The sequence below is a fragment of the Myotis davidii genome, unplaced genomic scaffold (assembly GCF_000327345.1).
Source record: "Myotis davidii unplaced genomic scaffold, ASM32734v1 scaffold355, whole genome shotgun sequence".
In the NCBI taxonomy this organism is placed as follows: Eukaryota; Metazoa; Chordata; class Mammalia; order Chiroptera; family Vespertilionidae; genus Myotis; species Myotis davidii.
Window position 1 is genome coordinate 186166 of NW_006286818.1, and position 14298 is coordinate 200463.

General features: G+C 40.5%; 1 protein-coding gene across 7 annotated transcripts in view; it reads right to left on the reverse strand.

Moving 5' to 3' along the window:
• The window catches only part of ARHGEF12 (Rho guanine nucleotide exchange factor 12), a 198434-nt gene that overhangs the window by 163455 nt on the left and 20681 nt on the right, over positions 1-14298 (reverse strand). For 3 of the 7 annotated variants that reach the window (XM_015560641.1, XM_015560640.1, XM_006758719.2), the window contains exons 1-4: positions 9553-9641; positions 8172-8195; positions 6501-6586; positions 4944-5000 (exon numbers count right to left, since the gene is read on the reverse strand). In XM_015560641.1, the coding sequence (XP_015416127.1) occupies positions 4944-5000; positions 6501-6586; positions 8172-8195; positions 9553-9626 (241 nt within the window). In that variant the 5' untranslated portion in view covers positions 9627-9641. Of the gene's footprint in view, positions 1-4943; positions 5001-6500; positions 6587-8171; positions 8196-9552; positions 9642-10161; positions 10230-14298 lie in introns of those variants that run through there. The other 4 variants (XM_015560638.1, XM_015560643.1, XM_015560639.1 and 1 more) reach the window with 4 other exon arrangements.

Consider the following 14298-nt stretch of genomic DNA (forward strand, 5'->3'; position numbering starts at 1 on the left):
AGCAATTGTGAATTGGATTGTTGGGCTTTTTTAGTTTCCCTTTCTTGGAGTTCATTACTGGTGTATAAAAATGCAAGAGATTTGTGGATGTTGATTTTGTATCCTGCTACATTGCTAAATTCATTTATTAAGCCTAGTATTTTCCTGGTGGAGTCATTAGGGTTGCCTATGCACAATATCATGTCTATAACCTAGGACAAGTAAAGTTAAAAATAATAATAAACCTATTTCAAACTAATTTAAATTGGCTAACTGAAATAAATACATATTCAAGAAACTTAATTGTACTGTACAGGAAACTTGATCCTAAGTATTAACTATAATTTTTTATTGATGGTTCAAAAATTGCTTAATATGCAATAATCCAAAGCAGTCATATTTCTATACAAAAAATTGAAATTAAAAGTTATTAAGACTGCATTGAAAAGGTTCCAAAAGCCTCCTAATATTTAAATCAAAAAAGTGGGGATAGGGGAATAATCTCTGTAATGCTAACAAAAGACACCCATGAAAACACATATGGTGTCAAAAAAAGCCAAAGGAAAATTGGGCAAAAAATGAAAAGAATCCCAAGTCTAATTTATAAAAATGATTCCTTTATTAACCTTTGGTCGAGAATGTGTTTGTATATTTCCAGAAAACTCCTCCAAGCCCATGTGGATTCCTACAACAACGAATTCCAAAGAGGAACTGACAGGACTGCTCCAGCCACAGAATAGCAGTGGCCCCAGAACAACAGAAGAGAGACAGTCCAGAAATGGAGATGGTGAAGACGCCTTGCTACGCTAACAGTCAGCAGCTGTGCGTCACTGCAGGTTGCCCAGGACCAAACTAGGTTGGACCTGCATTGCCACCGTCTGTCCACCATCCAGAACTGAAATATCATTGCTGACATGTACACCTAAGAACTGTTGGACATTGAAATGGGGACTCTAAGAACTGTTGGCCCAGAAAGAAACTCACTGCAAAGTGATTCCTTTAATGCCTGGCAGCAATTTAAGGGGACATGATAGAACTCTGTCCTTTCCATTGACCAAGGGCCGAGTCACATATGTTGTCACCTGTTGGGAATGGCTGAAGGCATTTCCCCAAACCTGAATAGGAAACTGATTGTGGCTGCCAGACAGTTAAAGGGCATCTTAATCTACATGTTATTGCCTCCTCCTGGCCAAACACCCGAGCAGCAGCCGTAGGCTATTCCCCAAACTGACAATGCTTCTTACCCTTTGAAGTGTATTATCTCCACCTTGCCTTAGGATAAATTGTGTTAATAAAAGCAAGGGTCCTAGACAAGGAGGGAATCTTCAGTTCCTTTAGCTGAAGGTCCTCTGACCCCCAATGCCTTTCAAAATTGTATCTCGTCTCTGGACTCTTTATTAGTCTCTGGATTCCTATGTCATCTACGCACAGTCCCTTTTCCAGATTCCTGAACCCTTCTTGATGCCAGGACAAGAACCCCGGCAGTCCTATTTGGCTCTGGGCAGCCTGACTAAGGTCTGAGATGTTGAATCCATTAGTCGTCCAGTGATCAGGGACTCCTTAGCCCAGAGGCTGTGTCTGCCTTGAGTCTCAGCCTTGATTGTCCCTATTCTGAGCTGTACTCCCTTCCCCACAGGGCGTGTTCACAGCTGTCAGCTGCAGGTGCTTTGGGTTCCACTGGCTTTGACCTCACTGAGTCATCCAAGATGGTGTCTGTCACAGGGACCCAAACTGCTGTTTCATGATAGTATGTGTTTAGATGTCAGATTTCAAGAGGTTAACAAGTGAATAATTTGTAAGTACATTGAAGGTTCATACTGTAGAATGCTCTTTGCAAAGTTGAAGAGGAAAACAGAGAAAATAATAACTTGGGGAAAATAAGAATCAAACCAAGAACTTTTCCTTTTGCACATATGAGAAGCTTAAATAAAATTTTAAAGAAGAGAGTGGGGGAAGTAGAAGAAAGTAATAGGGGGCTAAATGGTAATGGAAGGAGATTAGACATGGGATACTAAACACACAATATACAGATAATGCAGTATAGAATTGTACACCTGAAATCTATATAATTTTATTAACCAATGTCACCCAATAAAGTCAATAAAAATACATTAAAAAAGGAAAATATATGAATTTTAAAAATATGTACTCTGAAGTATCCAAACCAGGATGTCTCAAGTGCTAACACTTTTCCTGTCATGGACTGCATGCTGGTGTCCCCACAAAATGCACATGTTGAATGAGCCAGAGCAGGCCAGGGGAAGAGCGCTCCCCGCAACCCAGCCATGCTGGCACCTGAGCTCACGCTTCCAGCCTCCAGAACTGCGAGAAGAGAATTAAATGTCCATGACTCAAGGCGAGTCTTTGGTGTTTTGTTCTATCTGCCCCAACCGAGTCAGGCAGCTTCAAAAAGGCATGGCTTATTCTATTGTGCAAAACACTATCAGCTGGTGTCTCTTCATGAAACCTAGACAGACGTGAGGAAGAAGTAGTCTAACTCAACATTCCCTTGCTAACTCTCACATCCCACAAAATCTCCCCATGACAATATCAGTGAAAAAGAGAGAAAAGCAAGAATGCTCTTTGCAAAGTTCAAGAGGAAAACAGGGAGAATAACAACTTGGGGAAAATTGCAGATCAGAAAATACACCTGGATACTAGATCATCAACAGACCCCAAAAGGTGCGGGGGAATAGGTGACAGGGAAGTAATATGGAACTATGCCGAGGGCAGAAAATTAACAAAAGGAATCACGACAAAACATGTACTTGGGCTCCTTTTTAAATGCGCAAAGTAAATCCATCTGGTAAAGCAGCTTTGAAAATGGCTCAGAAAGTTGAAAATAAAGATAATTTCTAAGTGAACAAATGACATTTGTGTTAATTATCCAGTTAATAAATTTTACTCCAAAACAATGTATAATCTCACAAGTTAGAAGCTGCCTGGTTAAGAGACCCTACATTAAAGCAATGTCGCCAGTTGCTTTGTTAGTCTCATCTTCCAGGATGTCCCAGCTCTCCTTGGCTCCCTAGACATGAGAGATTCTTTTTACCCATGCTAAGTGCACACAGTCTATTTACACAGTTGAAGTCTATTTACACAGTTGATAAAGTATTTGTGATGTCAAAGAGATTGAAGTTAAAATGCTAACTCAGTTCTCACAAACTCATCCTTTTGTAAGTACTTTTTGGGGACTCGTGGTTCCGTTTCTCCCAAAAAGGGCGTTTTAAGGGTTGTCAAGAAACAAACACACAGAGAATCCACACCCTACTTCCCTGTGACTGCCAGGCCAATGGCATGTGTTAGCTAGTGTTACTATCACTGGAATATTAACATTCAAATCAAACAACAAGCTTTCATACAGACCACAGATCCACAGATCTAGGAAAATGGGGTGGGGGTAAGGGGAAAATGGAAAGTTGCAAAGGTATCGAAATGAATGGGGCTAAAACGGTAGTGTCCCCGTTCCTAAGGTGAGAATAAAAGAAAGGAAACTCTTTATAGAGAACAGAAAAAAGTCTCGAGAAATTCAGAAGCTATTTCTTACTTATGTGGATACTTAGGAAGAAAAAACATAAACTTGACATGTGTTTGGCATGGTATACATCTCCTATTGAACTACTGTCCTGTAAAAGGTTTACTAACTACACAGAGAAAACTCTGGTCATAAAAACCCAAGCAAAGACCTGTATATATGTATCTAACAAAGAAGCATTTACTGCTTTATAACCAAACACTGAGGCCTCATAATTTTATCAGGAGATATAAATTATAAAGTGTCGTATATTATTTTCCTTTCATGTTTATCAAGCTAGGAACAGCTACACCTGGGGAAACTTCTATTCACAGACTTTTGGCTGTATTAGAGAGACATAGTTTTCCTTTGAGGCTGAGTTTGGAATCTTCTTCAAAAACACACAACTTCTGCCCTAGCTGGCTTGGCTCGGTAGATAGAGCATCAGCCTGCGGACTGAAGGGTCCCAGGTTCGATTCTGTTCAAGGGCTGTGGGCTCGATCTCCAGCGGGGGGTGTGCAGGAGGCAGCCAATCCATGATTCTCTCTCATCATTGGTGTTTCTCTCTCCTCTCTCTCTCTCTCTCCCTTTCTCTCTGAAATCAATAAAACTAAAAATATTTTTTTAAAAAACCAAAACCTTCTTATTCTCCCAGAGATTATTTTAAAGAATTGGTCCCAGGCCCTACTTCTGCTATTCACTTTTCTCAAAAAAACTCATTAGATGTCAAAACAAGGAAAGAGGGAAAGTAAAACTAGGCAAAGGCAAAGGGAAATATGTGTGAGCGTCACAAGGTGGCTTCTCTCATGCCTGGGAGACAGGACATAGTCTGGAAATACTGGTGTTTCAATCACCTGTTACAAAGCTGAGCGTTCTGCTGAAACCTGCTCTTCATAAAAATTATTCTTAAAAGGTGCCATTTTGAAATTGGGGAAACTTATGAAAGGCATAGACAAATACTTCATGTTACAAAAATAAAAACTTAAGGTATTTTTGCTACTGTGGATAAATCATACAAGCATTTCCAAAAGATGAGGTGATTAAAAATAAAGAAACAAATAAAAAGTAAAAGATCCAAAGAACCGCTAACACACATTAAATCACACAAATTCTACATGATCCAAACTGCAAATGGGAAAAGAAGAAGATAGTAAGAATTCAACACCTATTCATGTTACATGGAGGAACCTGACCCAAAGATATTAAAGACACTTTCCTTACATGAACAAAATGAAAGAGAAGATGAGGAACGTGGCCTATTCTTACTGGACAATGTTAGTTTCTAGCAACCTTAAGCTTCCACATCACCGCCACATGGGCCCCAGGCTCCCTTTCCCTGCAGCACAGCATGCCATGCAGAGCAGACACAGGAAGGCTGTAGTTATTCAAAAGAGGAAACAGCATGAAGCAAGCTCCACAGGGGCAAGGCTGATTGGCTATATGAGCTTACCATAGATCTCGGATCTACTCTCCTCTGAACTAGACTTTGTCTTCTTGGAGGAGCTATCTGCACAAGAGCGGGAGAAAAGGAGAGAGATATAGAAAATATGGAGACCAATGTAAGGGAAAAACTAATGGGGGAAAGGAACGAATCATGATCAAGTTAAATCGTGCAAACAAAGTATGAACATCCAGGTGACAGCACTTAAGAACAGTCATAAACAGCACAGATAATGACATATTTTACAGATTTACCAAAGAAAAGACAGTGCAATAAAAATATATTCAAACAAAACAAAACATGAATAGTCTACAAAATACATCATCTAAAAATTTTAGAGACAGCAAAAGCACTAAAAGCTGTAATAATCTCATTATGAAGCATTACATATTACTTGCTAAATGTGTCACATCACAGACGAACACTACAGAATAAGTCAATCATTAAGACCATAATACTTTTATGAACACAGGCAGAAACTGACCCTCACAAGCAAGACAATAAGTCAAAATTAGGTGTCAGAAATTTTTTAAAAAGGTATCTTTTAATGGAGATCTAGAAGTTACATATTACATACTCCCACCACCAAAACTTTCTAAATTAATGACTGAGGTTTCACTTTTACCTACTACCGAAGATGCAGGTAAGTTATTAGCTATTTACTTTCTTTCCTTCCTAGATAGCAAAAGTAAAAGCATGAAGCATCTTAATGAGACACAAAAATATACTTACTTTCTATTAAAAATTAAATTTTATTTCTAAATGAAAATATCTAAAAACAGATACATTTTATTTATGTAGCTGGGACCTCAGCATTTACTTACTTTATCTTTTGTCACAGGAACATACCACTGAATAAAATAGTATGTGCACAAAGAACACACATCAGTTTCAAATGGTGAAAGCAGAATTATCAAGTAATTTTTATAAATTAAATACTTGGTACATTTACAAGGAGAAAGCAAATGCCTGTATTTTACAAGAGGAGGTCAAACTCTGGATAAATAAAGGCTTTCAGTAGGTCACTGACACGAAAACGCTAGGAAAGGGTGAAAGACGTTCTGAGTGCAGAATCCTCTTTGACTGAAGAAAAGGTCTCTTCATTTGCTTACTCTAAAATGATAATTAATTTTGAAGTTGCATTTTATCTACTCCAGACCTGAATGTTTAAATGACTACAAAAATTGGTAGTTGTTGTAGACTTAATTTTATGACATACTACTTACTCATTGGTTCATACCTATGACTTATTTTAATTCTAAGTCCTTGGTTGTAACAAAATACCCAATTATGATATAAACACTATTTCTATTATAATCACTATTTTTAAATATGATACACTTTACAATGAAGCTTCCATAGTGGAATCCAAAGTATTGAAAGTTAAAACTGCTTGCATTTCTCTTGAATGCAAAGTTTACGTCGTCACTGAAGAAGCAGGGGAGCCCTACACAGAAGTCCTACTTCTGAAACAGGTGCTCAGGCAGTTATGCAGCTTGAGTGAGAGTATTCTGAAGCTACTGCTTTCAATATTCTTTGGAAGAACAGACAGTGTTTTTTTTTTACCTGTGGGGTCAAAATCATGTGATGCACTGCGCTCAACTCTCTGCTTCTTATCAGCTGGTGACTCTCGATTCAAAATACTTCCATGCCTAAATCAAACCAAAGCAACCAAATATGTACTCCAGAACAGTCATTAGAATAAAAACTTAATTTAAAAATCTCAAGTGTGTCTTACAGTGAGAGACCAAGAAATCAGTTTACCTTACACTGTCTCATAAACCTCCCTATTTTTTCCATAAGTTTTAAAATTCAGGCTATGCTACATGTAATGCAGTGGCTCTTGGTTATAAAAAGTGCTTAAAATTAGAAAAGTAGTATTCAGCAATAAAGTTTGTTTTATTCTTAGATATACTGCTTAAATTCTTTTAGTGGTTTTCAAAGGCTACTCATTATTATTTTCATTTAACAGATAAGAAAACCACGCCTACAAGTAATTCAATACATTTCCCAAACCTAAGTATGCCATGGTCAGACTTAAAATCACTGTGTAAATATAGCACTGATGTTAGCAGTTGAAAAAAAATCACTGGGAAGCTGCACTTAAAACCTGCGAATAGTTCTAGTCACAGGAGTCGTATGCAAGCCCTGATGACACAAGAATTCTTCTTCTTCTTATGGTCTATCAAATTACATTGATCAATAACAGCTAGGCAGTAAATAAGACTGAATATAATGCATACACGACTAATTAACTGAAATCCCAAGATTAACACTGGTATCCTGACCTCTGGTGTCATTAAAAATGATAAATATACTACAAATGTAGTAGGAATGACATACTACTTACATTTAAATAATATTTATGACAAGATGAGAGAGAGATGTTGAAGAACAAGTGTTAAGAAAGAGGCATTTAATCCTGGGAAATTAATAAATGTGCAGATATAGATATGGGCACAGACATCTGAACATTTTGGATTTTTCCCTTTACTGTCTTAAAGCAATTAAGACTGACTCTGTTTGCCAAAGTTCATTAACTAAAGGTAGTTACAGTTACCAGATGATAAAACACATCAAAAACTAGTAATCCATTTACACTCCCTTAAGCTATTCACAACCAAAAACAGTCACAATAGATTTTAAAATCTCTAATAGAGTCAGCAATAAAAAGAAATAATGATAATAAAAAGAAGAGGAAAGGGGGGGAAAATAAAAGGAAAAAAAAATGTAAACCTCTTCATAAGGAGTGACCTTAATACCAATTTGAACTTTTAAAATGCTTGTATTAGCCAAACCAGTTTAGCTCAGTGGATAGAGCGTCGGCCTGCGGACTGAAAGGTCCCAGGTTCGATTCCGGTCAAGGGCATGTACCTTGGTTGCGGGCACATCCCCAGTAGGAGGTGTGCAGGAGGCAGCTGGTCGATGTTTCTCTCTCATCGATGTTTCTAACTCTCTATCCCTCTCCCTTCTTCTCTGTAAAAAATCAATAAAATAGATTAAAAAATAAATAAATAAAAATAAAACGCTTGTATTAAAAACATTGAAAATGTTATCAAAACAATGTCATCTTCTAGAAAAAATAGAAACATCTATTACATTCTAATTTGTAAAATATTTTGAAAATTTAAACTAAAATCCACATTACAAAAGCCACAAAAAATCCACCATAATTTCAAAGAAATAATTCTAATGAAAATTTAACCTAAATGTATGAAGAACAACTGAACAACTTACCTTATAGGTTTTTTGAGGGGAAACCTGAAACAAAGTTAAAAAAAAAAGGATAAATGTAATTATTTCACTTGTAAGACAGTCATTAAATTTATTGCATTCTATTAAACCAGAATAAGGAATTTAAATTTTATGCTAAATTGCCCAAAGCAATTCAACAAACAGATGAAGAAGCTGGGTATCATTGTTAATATCATAAATTCTTCATTAAATCTTAAATTGCAGGTATATTTATCATCAGCTGTCCCTGAGTATGGTTTCTCTTTTTTAAAATCCAAATAAGAGCCCTGGTCAGTGCTCAGTGGTTAGAGCATCGGCCCATGGCCCAAAGGGTCACGGGTTCAATTCCCAGTCAAGGCCATGTACCTCAGTTGCAGGCTCGATCCCTGGCCCCAGTCTGGGTGTGAACAGGAGGCAACCAATCGATGCCTTTCTCTCACACTGATGTTTCTCTCTTTCTCTCCTCCCTTCCCTCCACTGTCTAAAAATCAATGGGAAAAATATCCTCAGGTGAGGGTTAAAAACGAAATCCAAATAAGAATAACAACAGCTAAATTTATTAAGGGCTTACTAAATACTAAGTACTACTCTAAATTGTTTATATGTATTATCTTATTTAATCCTAAAAAATAACTACGAAGACATTTCCATTTTACAGGTTTTTTAAAAAGGGCAAAGATTTATTTTACCATTAAAATGTTATACTTCGTTTCCCTAAGAAGAAAAAGTTCCTTCCTATCACCTCTCCTCACCTCTTAAAAGACCTGGTGCTGATTGCTGCTCTATTGACCTTTCTACCCTTTGATCATGATCAAAGCATGATCCTCAATTATTTATGTTTAACTTTATAACAGGAACCTATAAAAAGTTACCATTGCAGTAGTATCAATTATTAAAAATATGTTCCTAAAGTAGAAAACAGAAGGCATGTTTTTCTTTTTTCAATTCTATAAGCTAAAAGAACTAAATCATTTCCTCTTGGTTGTCTTTTTTAAAAGCAATATTATGGAAGGCTTCTTGATAAGAGTGTGATTCTATACATAGATGCTAACCTAAGTCTAAAATGAGTTCTTAAATTTCTTCAATTTCTGTGTTTTTTAGAAATTATCTCAACCTATGGTGTTTTATGTAATATTATTTATTCTAGTAATAAACAGGTTACAAATATCAGTAAAATAGGGTTTTTGAAAAAAATCTAATAGTAAAGATAGTAAGAGATAAATATAAAACAATGACACCTAATTGACTACTTTATTTGGCATGGAGTTTAGTTTTTAAAAAGTACAAGTTTAATTACAATTCCCTTTAACTCCTATATAAATCAAAGTTGATCCTAAGAAAGACAAAGAATCTAAAAACGTGCCTAATAAGCACGTTAACTCACAACGAAGGAGGAATAACAAGGAGGGCTCTAGGTAAGCGCACACTGCGCTGGAGAACACACTGACTACAAACCATGACCAGTCTTCAGCATGACATGCTCCTCAGCAGGGGGCAGGAACATGTGTGTGTGTCACAGACACGGAGCATTGGAGGGAAAAATAATGTCCAGCCGAGTTTCTGCAAAGGCTAACACCTGCAGGTAGCAACCTTGGTCACTGCCTGGTGGCCACTGCAAAGATTCCTACCCCCAAGCAACGCTACTGCGTCAGGGACTGCCACGCCCAGGGAGGTTCTGTAAGAATCGGAAGTTCCCAGTCCAGTGCCGGGCAGACAGTTTCCTGAGCTATTTCTCTTCCAGGGAATGAAAAAGGAGGGCATAAAAGAGGAAAAAATGGAAAGAGAAGATGAAGAACAAGGACCACCCTGCAATATAACCAGTAGAACTTACTTATCATAATCTATTACTATATTCATAAAATACAGATCAAGAACTTTTCTCAAACAAAAATTTTTAAATCAGAATACTTTTCCTCTAGTCACTAAATTCCACTCTAGATTGCATGGGGAAGCACATATGTATGTTCCTATGCACGTACAGTTGCATACACACATAATTAATGATGTCAGGGACTTCCTGGCTTTCGCACTTGTTCCCTCTGCCATGTGCTTGATGCTGAGATGGAGATGCAAATCAGATAGCTAGAAATAGGAAACTAGGACCCCAAGGAAAAATAGTCAGAACAGGGTTTATTATAAAATTGGGTTTTAAAATTGCTTTTTTAGAGTCTGCAGAGTTGAGTCACCCACCCATAGATGGTCACTAAAATGGAAAACAGCATGTAAAGATGAAGGATCGCCCTAGCCCAGTGGTTGGCAAACTGCGGCCCCTTGAGTGTGGCTCTTCCACAAAATACCACGTGCGGGCGCGCACGTACACTGCGATTGAAACTTCGTGGCCACACTCAAGGGGCCAAAGAGCCGCATGTGGCTCGCGAACCGCAGTTTGCTGACCATTGTCCAAGCCGGTTTGGCTCAGAGGATAGAGTGTCCGCCTGCAGTCTAAAGGGTCCCGGGGTCGATTCCAATCAAGGGCACATGCCCGGGTTGCGGGTTGCGGGCTTGATCCCAGTGGGGGGTGTGCAGGAGGCAGCCAATCAATGATTCTCTCTCATCATTGATGTTTCTCTCTCTCTCCCTCTCCTCTCCCTTCCTCTCTGAAATCAATAAAAATATATTTAAAAAAAAAGATGAAGGATCAAATCCTGAGGCAGGTGGGAGGGGAGGTAGGGCGCCTAGCTTCTCAATGACTGAATGTGAGACCCAATGAAGACGATGAAGAAGATAAATCAGAAAAGAAGAAGAGCTGTCACAGGGGCCAACAAAGAAGGAATAAATGCTGTTAAATGCTGCACAGTGCAGGCATAAGGCTAATAACTGGCCATATTCTAAGCAACAAATTAGCCCAGTATTAGGCTAATGAAATCATTCTGGTGTTCAAAACTCTGTATTTTCAAATCTCTGTCTGTTGTGTAGTAAGTAATAAAACTGTGGCAAACTCCTTTGGTTAGATATTTATGTAGAACAGCTACATTTGAATGCTGACACATAGAATGTCAGATGTGCCTAATCAAACTGCCTGCCTTTTGAAAATATCAGTGATGATTTGGACACACAGCCAAACAATGAACATGTTTGTGCACCTATTTATATATGATGCATATATGTATATATGTATGTGCATATTTTTCCAGATATAAGACAAAATCAAAGAATCATAATAAATAAAAAGATTATCAGGAATTTGAGTATAAGGTGACTAGACACCCTTATTTTGATTACCTAATTTTCAATTGGTGTGCTGCAAGAATTTTTAAAACATGCAATACCTATTTAGAGCACTGACCTCTTTTCCCCCAGTGGTTCTCAACCTTCTGGCCCTTTAAATACAGTTCCTCATGTTGTGACCCAACCATAAAATTATTTTCGTTGCTACTTCATAACTGTAATGTTGCTACTGTTATGAATCGTAATGTAAATATCTGATATGCAGGATGGTCTTAGGCGACCCTGTGAAAGGGTCGTTCGACCGCCAAAGGGGTCGCGACCCATAGGTTGAGAACCGCTGCCTTAGACTGTGAAATAAAAAAAATGACAATGGCCAACACAACAACAGCCATCTTGTGCAAATGTATAAAAATTATACCTATTTTTTGTCAGATTGGCAAAAAATATACTTTTGGTGAGCCACAGAATGTTAGTAATTAGTTTATGTGCCATGAGATGAAGAAAGCTGAAAACTGCTGACCTATACTCAGCATACTCATATGCCAGAAATCCTAACCAAAGGCCTTAAATGTCACATACTTGACTAAGGATAGATGCCTTTCCTTGTTAGTTCTCAGTTCTATTAAAGCCCAAGGTAAGAATATAAAGCAGCCGCCCCCACCCCCATTTTTTTTAAATCCTCACTTGAGAATATGTTTATTTATTTTGAGAGAGAGAGAAAGGGAGCAGAGAAAGTGAAAAACATATGCACTCCAATGAGAAATCAAACCCACAACCATTTTTGGTGTATGGGACCATGTTCCAACAAACTGAGCCACTGTCCAGGGCCTAACTTTTCTATTTTTACAGACATTTCAATATGTTGTTATAGTGGACTAGAGGCCCAGTGCACTAAATTCATGCACTTATAGGGTCCCTAGCAGCTGCTGCTGCCACTGGAGCCTCCCTCCCTTAACCTGGCCAGCCCCACCCCCTCTTTGAACTCCTGGACAACCCTCCGATTGAGGGAACAATTGGCATACTATGCTTTTATTATACAGGATAGGAAAATGTGATTAAATAACGCTAACCCCCCAAAATTATATAATGTGTAAAGCTTCCATTTTTAACTAGGTTTAACTAGTCTACAACATATTCATGCACCAGTGGGGTCCCATGGTCTGGCCTGCGGGATCAGGCCAAAAAAAGCTCTCAGACATCCCCCAAGGGGTCCTGGATTGTGAGAGGGCACAGACCAAGGAGAGGGGCCCCATGGTGCATGATCAGGGCCGGGGAGAGATGCAGGAAGTTGGCCAGCCGGGAAGGGACCACAGGAGGAGTCCAGGGCGTGTCTGGCCCATCTCACTCAGTCTTGATCGGCTGGACCCCAGCAACAGGCTAACATACTGGTCAGAGTGTCTGCGACCTGGTGGTCAGTGCACGTCATAACAAGTCGTTGAGCAGCCTTAACATATCATTAGCATATTACGCTTTAATTGGTTCAACAGACAACCAAACAACCGGACACTTAGCATATTAGGCTTTTATTATATAGGACTAGAGGCCCGGCGCACAACATTCGTCCACTGGGGGGGTGTCCCTCAGCCCAGCCTGCACCCTCTCCAATCTGGGACCCCTCTCACAATCCAGGACTGCTGGCTGCCAACCACTCGCCTGCCTACCTACTGCCTGCCTCATTGTCCCTAAACGTTTCTGCCTGCCAGCCTGATCACTGTCTAACCACTCCCCTGTCAGCCTGATTGACACCTAACTGCTCCCCTGCAGGCCCGGTCCCCACCAACTGCCCTCCCCTGCTGGCCTGGTTCCCCCCAACTGCCCTCCCCTGCAGGTCTGGTCACTCCTAACTGCCCTCCCCTGCAGGCCTGATTGTCCTCAACTGCCCTCCCTTTCAAGCCTGGTTCCTCCCAACTGCCCTCCCCTGCAGGCCACCTTGTGTCCACATAGAGGCGGCCATCTTGTGTGTTGGAGTGATGGTCAATTTGCATATTACTCTTTTATTAGATAGGATATCCTCCCCTGCTGTCCTGGTTCCCCTCAACTGCCCTCCCCTGCCGGCCTGGTCACCTCTACCTGCCCTCCCCTGCCAGCCTGGTCACCTCTACCTGCCCTCCCCTCCGCAGGCCTTCAGTCCCAACTGCCCTCCCCTGCAGGCCTGAGTCCCCCAAACTGCCTTCCCCTGCTGGCCTGATTGCACACAACTGCCCTCCCCAGCCAGCCATCTTGTGTCCACATGGGGGTGGCCATCTTGTGTGTTGGAGTGATGGTCAATTTGCATATTGCCTCTTTATTCTATAGGACTAGAGGCCTGTTGCACGAAATTCGTACACTCAGGGGTTGGGGGGGGAGTGTCCCTCAGCCCGGCATTTGCCCTCTCACAGTCTGGAAGCCCTTGGTTTATGTCAGACCGATGGCTGTCAGTTGGGCATCCTTAGCACTGCTGCGGAGGTGAGAGAGGCTCACGCCACTGCCACTGAGCGCGCAAGTTGTGAGCCCAGTTTCTAGCTGAGCACACTAACCACCAGAGGGCGGCTACTGCGTACAGCATCTGCCCCTGGTGGTCAGTGTGCAACATAGTGATTGGTCGTTCCACTGTTTGGCCGATTTGCATATTAGCCTTTTATTATTATACACTAGAGGCCCGGTGCACAAAAATTTGTGCACTCGGGAGTGGGGGGATCCCTCAGCCCGGCCTGTGCCCTCTTGTAGTCTGGGACCCATTGGGAGATAACAACCTGCTGGCTTAGGCCTACTCCTCGGTGGCAGAGGGAAGGCCCAATCCCTAGGTGCAGCCCCTGGTCGGGCTCAGAGCAGGGCCGATTGGGGAATTGGGGTGCCGCCCCCCGTCATGCACAGAGCAGGGCGATCGGGAGGTTGTGATACCACCCTCAGTCACGCTCAGGGTAGGGCCGATTGGGGGATTGGGGCACCGTCCCGTCACACTCAAGGCAGGGCAGACGGGGCG